Here is a 14,708-nt window from a genome sequence, read left to right as displayed (position 1 = left end):
TTAGCCTGCTGTTGTGCAGATTTGTTTGCATCTTTGGACTTCCCGGATTTGAACTGTGCCTGACTGACTATCCATGAGCTTTTGTGTTTGTTGAATCTACATTAATTTAGCCACTGAGTCTGTATTTTGCTCCAAATAGGACATTAAATAAGAACATACCATCTGATATGACCTGGTCGTGCTGCCTTCCTGGTGTTTACGTTCTTTAAAGTCCTCCTGACATCATGCTCAGAAGGAGTGATTGATGTGGAGGTGCTCCTTCCCATTCAGTAACATCTGCTTCAGTTAGTTTTGCTTGTGAGCCACAATGTAAGCAGTGTTGCTTTGCTGACATGCACTCGATGCTGGCAGTACAAGCATTGTAGTGGTTCTTATGTTTTTGTAAACTAATTTTATAATATATTGAGCCATTCAATAGTACATAAATGTTTATAAGCTCCTTTTTGTATCCAACTTGCATGTCTTTCTTAATTAACTGTTTGTTTATACCATGTTTTTCAGGAAAAAGAACAAGTTAAAGTCAAGTGGAAGCCCTGCTTAACATGGTATGTAGTAACAACGGGAACAGACATTCATATTGTTGATAAATAGTTCTCACCTCAATTTGAATTCATGTATTTGAACTAAAGTAAATTGAGAGCTTTTAGCAATCAAGCTGCTCTTCTGTGAGGAGCTTGATAGCAGTCCACCTCCAAAGTCCATTATGAGTTTTGGAGGTGGACATGGTCAACACTTTTAAGAGTAGGCATAAGACTTTACTTCTTTATAGAGCTTATAGTTAGGGCTGGTTCAGGTCAGCCTTTAGTTATGCTGTCATAGGACCAGACTGCTGTGGGTTAGTGTCCCCCCCCCCCCCCCCCCCCCCTCTCTCTCTCTCTCTCCTCTGTCTGTCTCTTTCAGGGTTATGCAGGCTCAGTATTGGTTGAAGATGCAGTCACATCTCCTTTTACTAAAAACTCTCCCCCTCTCCCTCACCATCTGTAAGCATACATGTCTCAGTAATGCAGTTCATGCATGTTACTAACTAAACTTCTTCCCTGGAGTTTCTGTGCTCTCTCATCCAGCAGGTTCCGATGGCTCGTGGCTGCTGCTGTGGTCCTGTTTGACATCTACTACATATATTATTAGTCTCTGACTTGATTTGATTAATTTATATTACAATGAAGGTGTATAAAGTATGACATGAATATAGAAGATATTTCATCCTAAAAAATTGTCATATGTCACAACCTAAATTATCCTATTTTGTGTGTGGTTGTGGTTGTTGTTTGTTATGTTTTTCTCCTGACAGTGGCAAAGTATGGGATGACACATGGGAACCGGCGCAGTTTTACACAGAGTAAACCAGGCACCACAGGTCGCAGAGATGGCACAGTTCACAGTTTGTAGTTCAGCATAAAAGTTCAAAATAAAATATTTTCTATACATTTCAACCAGTGCCAGTCTCTGTTTCACTCTCTAAGTGGCTTTTGTACCTAACACATTCATGAATCTGATCGATCAATAATATCTTCCCTGCACTCAATATCTCATAGTTTTACATATCAGCCAACATTATTGTCTACATTCTCATAAATATAGAAGTGACTTGCTTATTATAACATATTACAAGTTAAAGTAAATAACACCTACTGTGTATGGGAGCATAAAGTAAAGTTAACTGCACCAGTACCAGCTTCAGAACATATTGTATATTATATGTTTCTACCTTTTGCAATATGTCATGTTTAGATGCAGTGACAATTGCACATTTGGAGTTGTGGTCATATGTGGTTTTTATATACAGGGTATTAGAAAAGAAATTGACATTTTTTGCTGTTTTTCTTGTTTGTTTGCAAATTATTATTGTGTACATATTACATATGTAACATTATTGTTAATATTATTAGATATCAAAGATACAATTTGATTAAGGGTTTTCCTGTCATAATTTCAATAAAAATGCAATTACACAAGTAAACAATAGGATCAAAATAAACTTTTAAAAAGTCTATTGATCGATTGAAAATGCTGATTTTCAAAACATTCTAGAGGAAAAAAGAGATAAAATAATCTGAATAGTAACAGTGATCTTGGATGATGATGGAGGCTTGAATGGATTATTCTGTTTCAATCAATAGGTTTGTATCTATGACAATAATTTGATAAGTTTAACAGGTTGGTTTAGGCCTGGCAATACAGCAAATATTCACAAACTTTGGTTTTTGACGAATGTTTATCTTTTTGGGGATGAAGCTATCTGGCAAAATGATACAACCCTTTTAACCTCATCTTTATGTCTATCATGTGGCTATGATACTGGATTTTGGTTTGATGCATATGCAGGTTACAGCTGGGGAATGGCAGTATGTTGTGGGTTGATTTGGCATGTTCAACCATTGTTACACCAAACTCTCTCACTTATAACATGATCAAGGCCTCTTACTCAGTGTCATGGATTTTCTAGACTTTTGGGGACACAGGGCCAAAGTCTGAGGCAATAAGTCAGATCAAAGAAGGCAATGATTCTAAAATGGGAGTTTTACTTATGTCATTATATATATCCAGGAATATGTGCCTGAGGATAGTTGTCATGAAATCAATATTAAATCAAAGTATTACTTAATTACCACAGCTGACACGAGTTCTCCATAGCTGCCTGCTGTCTCAGGATCTGTCTCCAAAAAGGACCAGGGAGCGCTAACATGTTATGTTCTAAACCAGGGCTGCCCAATCCCAGTCCTCGAGAGCTACTATCCTGCAGCTTTTAGATGCATCCCTACTCCAACACAGCTGAATCAAATGGTTTGATTACCTCTTCAGCATGCCATCATGTTTGGCAAAGGCCTGATAGCAAGCCATTCACTTGATTCGGGTGTGTGGGAACAAGGATGCATCTAAAAGCTGCAGGACGGTAGCTCTCGAGGACCGGGATTGGGCACCCCTGAACTGATGAAGAAAATGCACATTAAAGATAATATAAACTTACTGAGTGAAGTAATATCAAGAGGATTCCTTTAGCTCCTATTGGGTTGGTTCCTTGATCAATGCAATACAGAATCATTAATCTGGTTTTATGTAATGTCCTTAAAACATGTCAAAATGAGGCTCACTAGTCTGTGTGGCCTCCACATGCCTGTATGACCTCCCTACAACACCTGGGCATGCTCCTGATGAAGTGGCAGATGCTCTCCTGAGGGATCTCCTCCCAGACTCCTGGACATTTTGTGGTGCAGTTGGTGGATGGAGCGAGACATGATGTCCCAGATGTCCTCAATTGGATTCAGGTCTGGGGAATGGGCGGGCCAGTCCACAGCATCAATGCCTTCGTCTTGCAGGAACTGCTGACACACTCCAGCCATATGAGGTCTAGCATTGTCTTGCATTAGGAGGCACCCGGGGCCAACCGCACCAGCATATGATCTCACAAGGGGTCTGAGCATCTCATCTCAGTACCTAATGGCAGTCAGGCTACCTCTGCCGAACACATGGAGGGCTGTGCGGTCCCCAAAGAGATGCCACCCCACACCAAAACTGACCCAATGCCAAACCGGCATGCTGTAGGATGTTGCAGGCAGCAGAAGGTTCTTCACGGCGTCTCCAGACTCTGTCCCAAGTGCTCAGTGTGAACCTGCTTTCATCTGTGAAGAGCACAGGGCAGGAGTCGGGCCCTCATACCACCCTCATGGAGTCCATTTCTGACCGTTTGAGCAGACGTGCACATTTGTGGCCTGCCGGAGGTCATTTTGCACGGCTCTGGCCTTTCTTTCCTACTGCACAGTACCTTCCCTTACCATTTGTTTCCTACTCTTTTACTTCTTCTTTGATGACGGTTGTCTTTCTAGATAAGCAATTTCATTTGCTCTGGGGCGAGTCAGTGGCTCGGGTGCATTCGGGGACTGTCAGCTCACCAGTGTGCTGGCATGCTTCTTAACAAACATACCGCTACAGCAAACATATCAATTGTACTTGCTGATTTCTTCGACAAAACACTGAACAAAAAATTTACTTGTGAGTGTGCTGCCTCGTGCTTTTAAATTTTGTGATAATTTGAGCAGCCCAGAAAGCATCCCATAAATTAAATTATGTTAGTCTATCTGAACATGTACACTAGTCATTAAATTACATGGGAAAGCATGATTATGGGTAAACAACTGCACCAAGGAAATTCCATTTTTCTTCTCAAAATGTAAAATGTCTGTTGAAAAATCACATTAAACAGAGATGTGATTAACTTTTTATTTTACCAAAAATAACATCAAGGATGACACAATCAGTCTTCATCAGAAGTGCTCAAATCACTCTCAGTGGCATCGTCTGGAATGTCTTCCTCCTCCTCCGAGTCCATTTCCAGGAGTGGTTGGTAGCTGAGGATTCTCTTGTACATGTCCTTTACTTTGAGCATTTCAGCTTTCAGTTCACTTTGTTTTTTTAAAACCAGGCTATGGAGTCCCTTCTGTGCATCCGCCGACATGCCAACAAGGGAGGCTGTAAAAAGAACAAAACAAATAAATATGAGTGAAGTAAGAAAAACAAACCAAAAAAAAAAAAAAAACCCTCACCTCATAAACACAAGGAATTAGGATCCTGTAATTAAACTTTTTTTTAAAGGGAGAAGGCAGTGTTAGCTAGCAATCTAGATATAGGTAAAAGATCCAGTAAGACTTTAGCATCTGCTCTTATTTTCAATCGATTCGTCAAAAAAATGAATAAATAAATAAAGTGCTTACAGTCTGAGGAAATTGTCCCCAACACCACAGATCGCATTCGCAACACTGTCCAGTGATGCCGCATCTCTCTGCAAAGGATCATCTCCTCCTCTCTCAGGCGCCTCACAGCCATCACCTTCTCAAAGACCTTTCTCTTTGTCTGGAGGTCTGCAGCAGCTACAGTTTAACAACATCAGATGGGAAAACATAGTAGCACGTTATGACTCAAGAACCAAACATTCAACTACTGCTCAGATACTGGGAGTTTATTTAAAAAGGATATTTATAAATCAAGAGCTTACGTTCACTTGTGCTCTGCCAGGGCCAAATGTCGGTCTGGATGAGGGCATCACTGGATACGATTTGCTTTGTTGGTTCAGCAAGCTTGTTGTAGTCGTCAACAGCAGCCGCCAAGCGTTTCTTCTCATCTAAGATGACCTTGCGAATTCTGTGTCGCCTCTTGTTGCTATCTGTAAATAATCATAAAAAAATTCACACCTTCACATAATGTATATATTTACATTTTAATCTACACTCATCAATTTGTTTGCTAGAACATGCATCACATCCAGATTAAACAAACCTGGATCTGATTTTATTCTGTTTACAAAGTAGCTGTACAAATTAAGTATCAAACGGTCCATTTCAAAGAAACTGGGACGTACCATTTTGTCTGTAAAGACTTTGTGTTCGCACTCTGATGATGACGACAAGCTCCTCTATTCGTGCCTGCAACGCTCCAAGGCTGCCATCAGTTTGATCAGTTTCTAAGTGAGAGGAATATTAATCAGAATACAGGATGAGTAACAGTCACCAAACTACAGTGGACTCTGTAATCACTGACTTGATGACATTCATTATAAGACATCTGTAGCCTTCATGTGCTGCATTATCATTAGATAACAAGTATGTCGGTGTTCAGGTTTATAAAACCAACTAGTACGACATCATTTCAACCCAGGTCCAATCCAATTTGATGAAACGCAACAACTCTGCCATAAATTCTGCTTGTACAAAACTTATTTTTCATTGTTTGTTGACACTGTCAGAAAGATATTAACTCTACCTTAAGTTCTTTAATGAGGCCGTGGTGGGTCCTATGGTGCATTATATTGAGACTCACCTTCAGCCCATTTCTGCACATCGGCCACCCATTGCTGCAGTGTGTCGTCATCCACACCCAGCTCATTTTTGGTCGCATTCAGGCTCTCCACTTGTTCTCTAAGGATCCTTATGATCTAAGAATACATTAATAAATGTCATTCACATTGATGTTTTTAGAGTACAGGTGTTTTTCCCCCATTACCACACACATTAAAATGGTTTTTGAAAAAAAAAAAAAAAAAAAAAAAAAAATCCCCTTGAGATATCTCTGGCTCAAACTGCGGCCCAGTTGTTCCACTTTCCTTTTGTTCCAACCCAAAGCCAGGAGGGTCAGCATGTCTGTTCGCCCTGCATTTCAATTAGTATACAAATAAGAATTAATGAGCAAGATACTGAGTGGAATCTCAGACACGAACACATACCTGCTTTAGACATGTACTTCGTTGTGATGGCCGCCCTAGACAGGAAACTGTTTACTTGTTCCACCTCTTCTCCAACTGTTGAACCGGCCCCATCCTGAAACGCACCTCCCCATTTGATCTATAGAAAGGAGGTCACAATACATGACTGCTGAATTCATTCAACCTTATAACAAAATGTCTCAAACTAATCCAAAACTACAAGCTGCAGTATACTTCGCATTTCCAAATGAGAGCCTTTGCATGCATGACGGAGAGAAAAGGACGCATTGACAAAAGGTTCCTCAGCTCAGGGCACTGCTGAGCCACCTTGGTTAAATAGGGGAAATATTTACAGGCCACATCGGAGCAAAGGAACGTAATATGTCCTGGGACGTTAGCTGCCAACTTCCTCTGGAGAAAAAGGGGGTAAGCAAAGATCTCCCCTCGAAACATGTTCAATGCAGCTAAGAGGACTCCGTGGCGACAAACAGCTATTTCCATGCCCTCTTCATCCAACTTCCCAGTGGACTTTTTGGACGACTCCTTTGCTGCAGTCCAAGATGAAGATCCGCACAACCCTTTCCCTGGGACCTATACACTCAAAGATTTTAACATAAAAGACATGACATGATTAAGCCCTATCAGGGACAAACTTTTTAAAACAAATGCATAACAATTAGCTGAATTAGTGTTAAGTCACACAAGACCTCATATCTCCCCAGGACAGCACTGATAACACAAAATAAAAATCATGTTGTTTTTGTTTGTTTTTTTAAATACACATGGTGACAAAAGAAAGTATACATTAAGATAAAGTAAAGTAAATAATATTACGACAACACCAAGAGAAAAATAAAATAAATATCCACCCATCCATATATGTATACACACACACACACACACACACACACACACACACACACACACACACACGAATGTGTATATGGTTATGGCATTAACGTCATTTTAACAAGATTAACGCTAACAGCACTAATATATATATGTGTATCTTACATGATTTGTATGTCTCTGGATGTATTTCACAAACTCAGCAACGTCCTCATCTTTTTCAATGAAGACACCTTCAAAGTTCCCCTGCTCTGAAGTGCTGGACAAACACAGTGACAGTTGTTTGAAAAGAAACATTAAAATACATTTTTCTACAAATCCATATTTGATTTATGTACACAATGCATAACGTACCTTGCATTAGATTGAAAGCGATAAAGCTTACGGTTTCCATCAACTGAGACGGCAAGCATGTCTGGAGTGCAGGCAGGGCAGCTAAAGCATGGCTCCTTGCACATCCTGTCCACCTCAAACTTTACAGCACTCCACTCCAAGAAACTTCTACTGAAGGCATCAGCTGATATTCGGCCAGTCTTTTAATAGAGGGCATACAACAGAATATTCAAGGACAGTCATCATAAACATTGATTTGCACAATTTCCTTAAACTTGGCAAATTTAGAAACTCACCCTTCCAAAATGGGCTGTTCGTTCATCCAGCATTTTGACAAATGCCTTAAGTGACATCCCTGGTGCAGCCTTCTTAATGTCATAGAAAGACTGAAAGACATCCATTGAAAACAGGGTGCAGAAATTTAAGGTGCCAGGCCAATATCCACTACCCAGGATGTCCTTAACTGAGGGGGACCACATTAGGCCACAGCTGGTGCATCTCACCACTGGCAGTGCAAGGTTATAACGGCCTTTAGAAAGGATAAGGATAAATTCAGTCATGGCTCAAAGCATTCATTTTTTTCATGTTGTGAGGATTTCATGTTGTTTTCAAATTGATCTGGTAAATCCAAATGACCTTTGACAGGTGCCCACATACATACATACTGCGGGCCGAGGGCAATTCAAACCAAGATAGCAATGCACAATTTGCAATTAAACCTCCAAACACATCTATTGTGTATGTAGTGTGTGACAAAAGGGCAACTTACCATTTATGGTTACAAGAGCCACAATTGAGCCGGGTGAAACCTCAACGTTACCTGCTGGGCAGTCACACACATGGTCTGGCCTTTGGACAGGCAACAGCCGAACTAACATTAAAACACACAATATATATATAAAAAGAATTGGAAATTAACTGATACACAATAAATATACAATAACAGCACCCACTCATAGTACATAGCAAGAAACGCATAAGACTTAAAAACCGTACCAATTGGCTTGTGAAACTCTGATGAAGGCTGCAAAAACCCTCCTGTTACTGCCTCTCTGTTGTGCAGGACAAAGCGTGTGTGAACTGCAATATCACAGTCAGCACAAAGGAATGGAAGAGGCAGGCAGTCCAGACACCTCACAACTACTTGTTTGCCACACTGACACACACGGTGTGACTGTGGATCCAGAGTAGCTAACATATTGTCTATAAGACAAGGCCTGGCCTCTTTCCACTTTTGCGAGGACACCATATTTCTGATCGCCCAGTGAGTAGCAGCTGACTCAGACGACGTCTCACAAGTCATGGCTGCGTCCTCTTCTCCATCCTCCAACAACTGAAGGAGCTCCTGACGAAGCACCTCAGTTCCATACACTAACAGAAAAAAAAAAAGAAAGAAAGGAAGAAACTCTTCCACATAGTGAAAAACACCCTAGGCAGTATGTTTCTTAGGACTGCACAAAAGCCCTGCCTAACTCAACTATAACAACAAATATAAAAGTAAACAGAAATCACAATATATACAAGAAGGTAAAGTACCTTTTGTTGGGTTGACACTGGTAACATAACTAGTTTCTTCACGTGGACATTGATGCTGATCTCTGGACACTGGGGGGAAAAAAGAGATTGAAGAATATTTAATTACTGAAATTGTTTGGTGAAAACAAGTTGTGAGATAAAACCAATGGTTGTGTGAACACTGACCACCTGGCATGCAAGTAGTACTTCGACTGGTTGATGGCCTTTGAGGAATAAAATCTCCCTGTCTGTCACGTTTTTTCCAGCGCACTGGTCTTGGCTGAGGTTCACTCTGTGCATCATTCTACCAATTAACAAGGAACAAAGGGAACACCTAAAATACAGTCTATGATTAAAGCAAAGATTATCAAACATCTTAAGTTAACCAACTTAATTTGACATAAACTTGTATATACACATATATAAAAATTTATTTAAAAAAATTAATAATAAAATAAAATAAAATAAAATTAATAAAAATTAATAATATAACGTTTACTTTACCTGCATATCTTGAAGGAGTTCGTCAGCAGCCTGAAGCTCTTCCTCCAGCTCGGGATCCTCTGAATCACTCATTTTCAAGCTAAAGAGGAAAGAGATTTTGCAGAACTCAGTGACATAAACACATAACTAACGCAACTCAAATGATTTTCAGTCTTGGTGCTCCGGTTAACGTTAGCAATTAACGTTAGCATCAGCCGTTTATAACGAGCTAGCAGAACTCTTAGCGCAAAAACTGCTTTACGCACCATGTGAGGGTATTTTGCAACACACAAGTCCTTTAACGTTTGTAATAGATTTAATCCATCGTTTGATTAAATGGCTAATGCTGCAGTAGCCACGTGTAGGTAGGTTACCTAGCAAGCATGCTGACGGTAGCTGTAGCCATTTTTAAATGCATTAAATCGTTTCCGAGATCAGTCACCCCTGTTTGTTTGAAGCTTTTACGAAAAACAAACTTTGAAACACACTTCAAGGTATTACTTTAAATATATGTATTTTTTACATGCCTGCATTAGAATCAATCAGTTCCGCCTCATTTTCTTATTCTTATAAATGGGTCTCTCCGTTCTCCCATCATCCTTTGCTTACACCGGTTGCGTCTGATTGGTTGGAGCCGAGCGCATCCAAAACTAACAGGAGTGGTGAATTAATCTATAAATGTGTTTTACGTGTGAAATGAAAATAATAAACCTAACAAAGGATTATGTACGTTAAATCTGCGCACTTTCAGATCGTGAATCACTTTGAAAAACACTGTGTGATGGCCACAACATGAAGCGATTTTATTGTTGAATTATCAGTGATACTTTCATGTGTTTTTGTTGAGAAATGTTAACGATGTCATTAAAAGAAAGCATTAAATTCGGGAGAAAAACCCGTTCGCGGAGAGGGTCCCCGGTTAGATTGTGCTTCACGGCGTCATGTTTCGCCGTGACGGGGTTATTATTTGGTGTAAATGGATGGCTGGAGCCTCTGCTTGAAGCGTCTCTGATCGCCGCGAGCGGGATCATATTGGAATGAATTGACAACCCACAGCGTCACATAAAAACGTGGAAGGGTACCTTTAGCGTCAGCATGAGAAGTTAAGGGACGTGACAAATCGTCAGTATTTTACGCCTCGGGAGTGAGAACGGGTTGATTGTCCACATCACAGGCGAGGGATATCATTACCAGTGTTGGGTAAGTTATTTTAAATTAGTAACTTAGTTACATTACTAGTTACTACTATCAAAAGTACCTCAGTTACTTCAAGTTACTCGTTACTTTCAAAGTAACTAGCTACTAGGGAAAGTAACTTTGGTTTTACTCAGAATTCTCTTGTTAATGTGTTGCTTCCCTAACTGGATACCCAGCAAGATTGCCAGTCTTCTAGCTTGCTTACATGTTAGCACTATCCTGCCACAAGTGCACTGTGCCACCTACCAACAGAAAGAAAAAAATAATGTGCATATTTCCACGAGAGAAATCCCATGCCTGGACTGTCGTCGACTGCCACCATGATGCCACCTATGTCACAGCGTCACGTGCGCTTTTTACATCCAACACAAAAACTGCAGTCGTGGTGCTTTCGATTGTACTCAGAACTCGGAAATTCTGCCTTCCGAGTAGGAAGATGTAGGTAACACCAGACTGCAGATGAGCTACATACAGGGCTGGACTGGGACATAAAATCAGCCTGGGCATTTTGACTAGAGACCGACCCACCATTATAGGAAAAACCACACTGTAAAATCTAATTAGTTCCCAGAACTCAAAAAAATTATGGAAACTCGTTGCCTCAAAAAAATTGAGTAAAGCTTAGCTAAAAATGACTAAGTTAGGATAACTTATTTATTTTGAGTATTCTGTACAAGCTCATTTGTTCCCAGAACTCAAAAAAATTGGATCAAGTTTACGTAAGATGACCAAGTTAGGGCAACTTACTCATTTTGAGTACACTGTACAGCCTTTTTTTAGTTCCCAGAACTCAAAAAAATTATGGAAACTCGTTGCCTCAAAAAAACTAAGTAAAGCTTACTTAAGATGACTGTTAGGACAACTTATACATTGCAAGTCTGCAGTATTAAGAATAACTTGATATTTCTGACTGTACAATACTAATTGTTTACCTACTAACAAACATTTCAAGTTCAACTAAATGAAAAAACAATTTGTGGTAACCTGAATATGATTAAAAATAATTAACAACACTTTTTGTAATGATGTTAAAATCAGCCCAACTTTTATTTTCAAACACAACAAAGTATAACAGCCAAAAATGGACACTGTTCTGCTGAACAACAAACAATTATATTGCCATCACTGTTATAATCTTACAATGAAACAAAGTCTCAGATGTAATTATTCTGAAAATAAGTTTAGGCCTACCACAAGTTTTTTTTGTACTTACATTACTTATATAATCAAAATAAAATATTTGTTGTTCTGTCACAAGTGCAGTCTCTAATTTAAACAACACATTTGTTTTCCATTCCAACACAGGAGCTGGAATGTTGTAATATTTTAAGGATGGCTTGTTTCTAGTCCAGGCATTACTGCCTGAATGACTGTCATGGATCAAGGTGATCCAAATGTAGGTGCAGAAGAAAGTCTTTAACTTCCCTTAAGTACAGTGGCAGTGGTTGATGGTTGGAGATGCAATGAGCTTGAACTTGCAGGCGACCATCTTCACTGACCACACCATCTGTGACGGAGGACTCATCTCTCCTGGTGTCCTGCAAGCAAACAATCATATTTTAACTTAATTGCTTTCTTAAAACATGTTTTTTTCTGCTTCTGGTATAAAACAGACTCCAATTTAGACAATCTCAGGCTCCCTCCCCACCGGAGAGGTGACATTCAATGTCCCAATTGTCAGTCTGGATAGCTGTGACCACCACCCAACATACAATAATGTCATCAAAGCATCATTTTAAAAAGGGCTATGCAAACATGGCCAATAACTTTCATTCTAATGTTGTGCAAAATGATTTTGGGTACAAAACAAATTTTGCTGTTAGAAAACTTGCAGACTTCACTATATACAGTTTAGACCCTCTAATCTAAGTTTGGGGGATGTGATCTTTCAAGAAATGCAGACCAAACTGTTGTTGTTTGTTTACTTACACAGCATGTCTTGTAGAATTAACTGGAGTCACAGCAACAGCATAGTGCAGTCATATCTCAAGTCTAATAACAGAAGACAGGAAAAGACCAGTAAAGAAACAACTTCCCCAAACCAAAGCACAAATAAAACAATAAGTAAGACAGGCTGATCTAAAGTATGATTAAAGTTCAGCCTGATTAATATAAATGTCACTGACAGTTGCTAATATATTGGAAAACCAAAACACTTACCACTGAGTTGATGTCTTTCTGTCCAACAACAGGAGTGTTGGTCCCGATTGGCCTCAAAGACAGTAAGAAGCAAGCAGAGGGAGAAAAAACAGAACATTGATTTGATCCTTAATGACTGTGCAATCATCGTAACATAGAGTTTGCTTATGTTGTTAAATAAAGGCTAGATTTGACATTTATAGATGCCACAGATGTTCAAAAGCTGCCACAAAGCATGAAAAAAATGGACGTCTCTGAAAACGTCCGAGCATTTTTGCAAATATGTGATGTCTTGATAAATCGAGCAGATATTTGAAATTTACACAGCTACATTCTCGCCTGAAAATATCTTAAAAGTTTATTTTGTGACCCAGAAAAAGTAATAAGTTTTTTAGCCGCGCTCCTCTGACAAACATAGCCGACAAATGCGATCCTCCTTTTCCCCAGACTACCCTTTCTGGGTCACAAAATAACCTTTTAAGATATTTTCAGGCGAGAATGTAGCTATTTAATGCTCAAATATCTACTTAATTTATCAAAATATCACATATTTGCAAAAGTGCATCCACGTTTTCGGAGAGCTCTGTTATCCACCCCCCACCCCTAACGGCTGCACCTCCCGAAGAATTTTGTCTGGGCTCTTTTCTCACTTATTTATTTCAAACAATCAACAGAAAATTTCACCGACATAGTTTTATGTAAGGTTTTTAAGACTGTGGTGTTAATTTTTAAGTAAGATGAGCCCAGCGGCAGCAGCAACACTAGGCTAACACTAACTAGCTAGCAAGATTAGAAACCTGGTGCTAAACTAAGAGAAGCCACAAAATCAGTTTGAATAAGAGTAAACATTTACTCACCAAGTCAGTAAAGATCCACAGCAATGACAACAATAATATCTCCAGGTTTGCTCAATATATTCCATAACAAATGCTGGCGCCATGAACATGCAGACTGATCCGGGAGGGAGGAGGATGGTAGTCACGTGGCATTTTCAAAACACATCTTTCATCCTTCCGCACTGAGAAGCAAAACTTCCAGCTTACTTAGTTTTTCTAAGTTAAGACAACTCAAATAAATCGAGTTTATCAGCATTTTTGCATAAAAAGTACTGGTAACTTATTTAAATCGAGTTCTAATAACAAATTGATAAAAAATGAGTTCAGCCTATTTAATATTTTTAATTAAACACAATATTACATTTTACAGTGCATAAAGCCTTTGAATGAAAATAAAACGCTGTTGTGACAGTGATGTACACTGCCTTGTTGGTATATATGTATCAATCTATCAATCGTTTGTTGTAAGATTCAGATAATTATTTATTAAAAGCTAGTTATTTTAAATGAGAATAAGAAAGAAAAGTATTTCTCTGTGCCCCCCTTTCCCTGTTAATGCCCTACCTGGCCCCCCTGGCAAAACTTTGCTAGATCCGCCCCTGCGCAGTAGCTGTCAGCTACGTAAAAAAAAGGATCCTGGTGTTATTTGTCTCTCAGAAACAGTTACATAACTTCCCTTCAACTCATTCATCTCACCTAAAAGGTAAACCTGTTTCTCCATCACCTGTTCAGCTCTGATGATTCAGTAAGGACATCTCCTGGTTTCATCTTCATGTTTCCCCCTCATATATCCAAACCGATATCATGACCAGCAGCTTTTACAGCTGTAGCAAGAGAGACGGGACTTTCGACAGAAAAGCCGATCAGCTGATCATTGATGAGTTTTATGATTGAAGTAGCAACAGGAGAGGGAGGGGGAGAGAATGTACTGCCAGTGTGACAAGTGAGCTCTCCAACTCTCCCCATGTCTATTACCATTTTCTACAGATTGCTTGGTATCTTCCCCTAAAACTCTGTTTTCCTTTTTTCCGTAGATCCACCCTGTGTGCGCTGATTTCCCCGTTCACTCCGAGTGCATGTCAGCTCCCTTCCCTGTTTTGCCTCCGTTTATTTGATCCCCAGAGGCATGCCAAATGACGTTAAAGCTTGCCAACAGATTTCTG

At 39.6% G+C, this 14,708-nt stretch overlaps 2 protein-coding genes and 1 long non-coding RNA gene across 3 annotated transcripts; all 3 read right to left on the bottom strand.

The window, feature by feature from the left end:
- Positions 1-4,252: 4,252 nt before the first annotated feature.
- Positions 4,253-5,542, bottom strand: LOC135933236 (uncharacterized). Its single transcript, XM_065471279.1, has 5 exons — positions 5,533-5,542; positions 5,354-5,455; positions 4,991-5,158; positions 4,710-4,865; positions 4,253-4,467 (listed from the first exon to the last, which is right to left on the bottom strand). Exons 1-5 carry the CDS (start codon positions 5,540-5,542, stop codon positions 4,253-4,255), a joined length of 651 nt encoding a protein of 216 aa, XP_065327351.1.
- Positions 5,543-5,817: 275 nt separating this feature from the next.
- Positions 5,818-14,357, bottom strand: LOC135932461 (uncharacterized). The gene is made up of 12 exons (XM_065469946.1): positions 14,270-14,357; positions 9,395-9,473; positions 9,077-9,194; positions 8,912-8,980; positions 8,372-8,746; positions 8,145-8,246; positions 7,672-7,904; positions 7,397-7,575; positions 7,208-7,301; positions 6,428-6,784; positions 6,215-6,332; positions 5,818-5,926 (listed from the first exon to the last, which is right to left on the bottom strand). The coding sequence occupies exons 1-12, from the start codon at positions 14,317-14,319 to the stop codon at positions 5,910-5,912; spliced, it is 1,791 nt and encodes a 596-aa protein (XP_065326018.1). The 5' UTR covers positions 14,320-14,357; the 3' UTR covers positions 5,818-5,909.
- LOC135932463 (uncharacterized) lies at positions 11,616-12,810 on the bottom strand. Its single transcript, XR_010573538.1, has 3 exons — positions 12,731-12,810; positions 12,500-12,562; positions 11,616-12,108 (listed from the first exon to the last, which is right to left on the bottom strand). It is a non-coding gene; the product is annotated as an uncharacterized LOC135932463 (long non-coding RNA).
- Positions 14,358-14,708: the final 351 nt, after the last annotated feature.

This window comes from Pelmatolapia mariae, linkage group LG22 (assembly GCF_036321145.2).
Source record: "Pelmatolapia mariae isolate MD_Pm_ZW linkage group LG22, Pm_UMD_F_2, whole genome shotgun sequence".
Classification (NCBI taxonomy): Eukaryota; Metazoa; Chordata; class Actinopteri; order Cichliformes; family Cichlidae; genus Pelmatolapia; species Pelmatolapia mariae.
The sequence above is the reverse complement of the archived record's forward strand: the minus strand, read 5'-3'. Positions and strand labels throughout refer to the sequence as shown.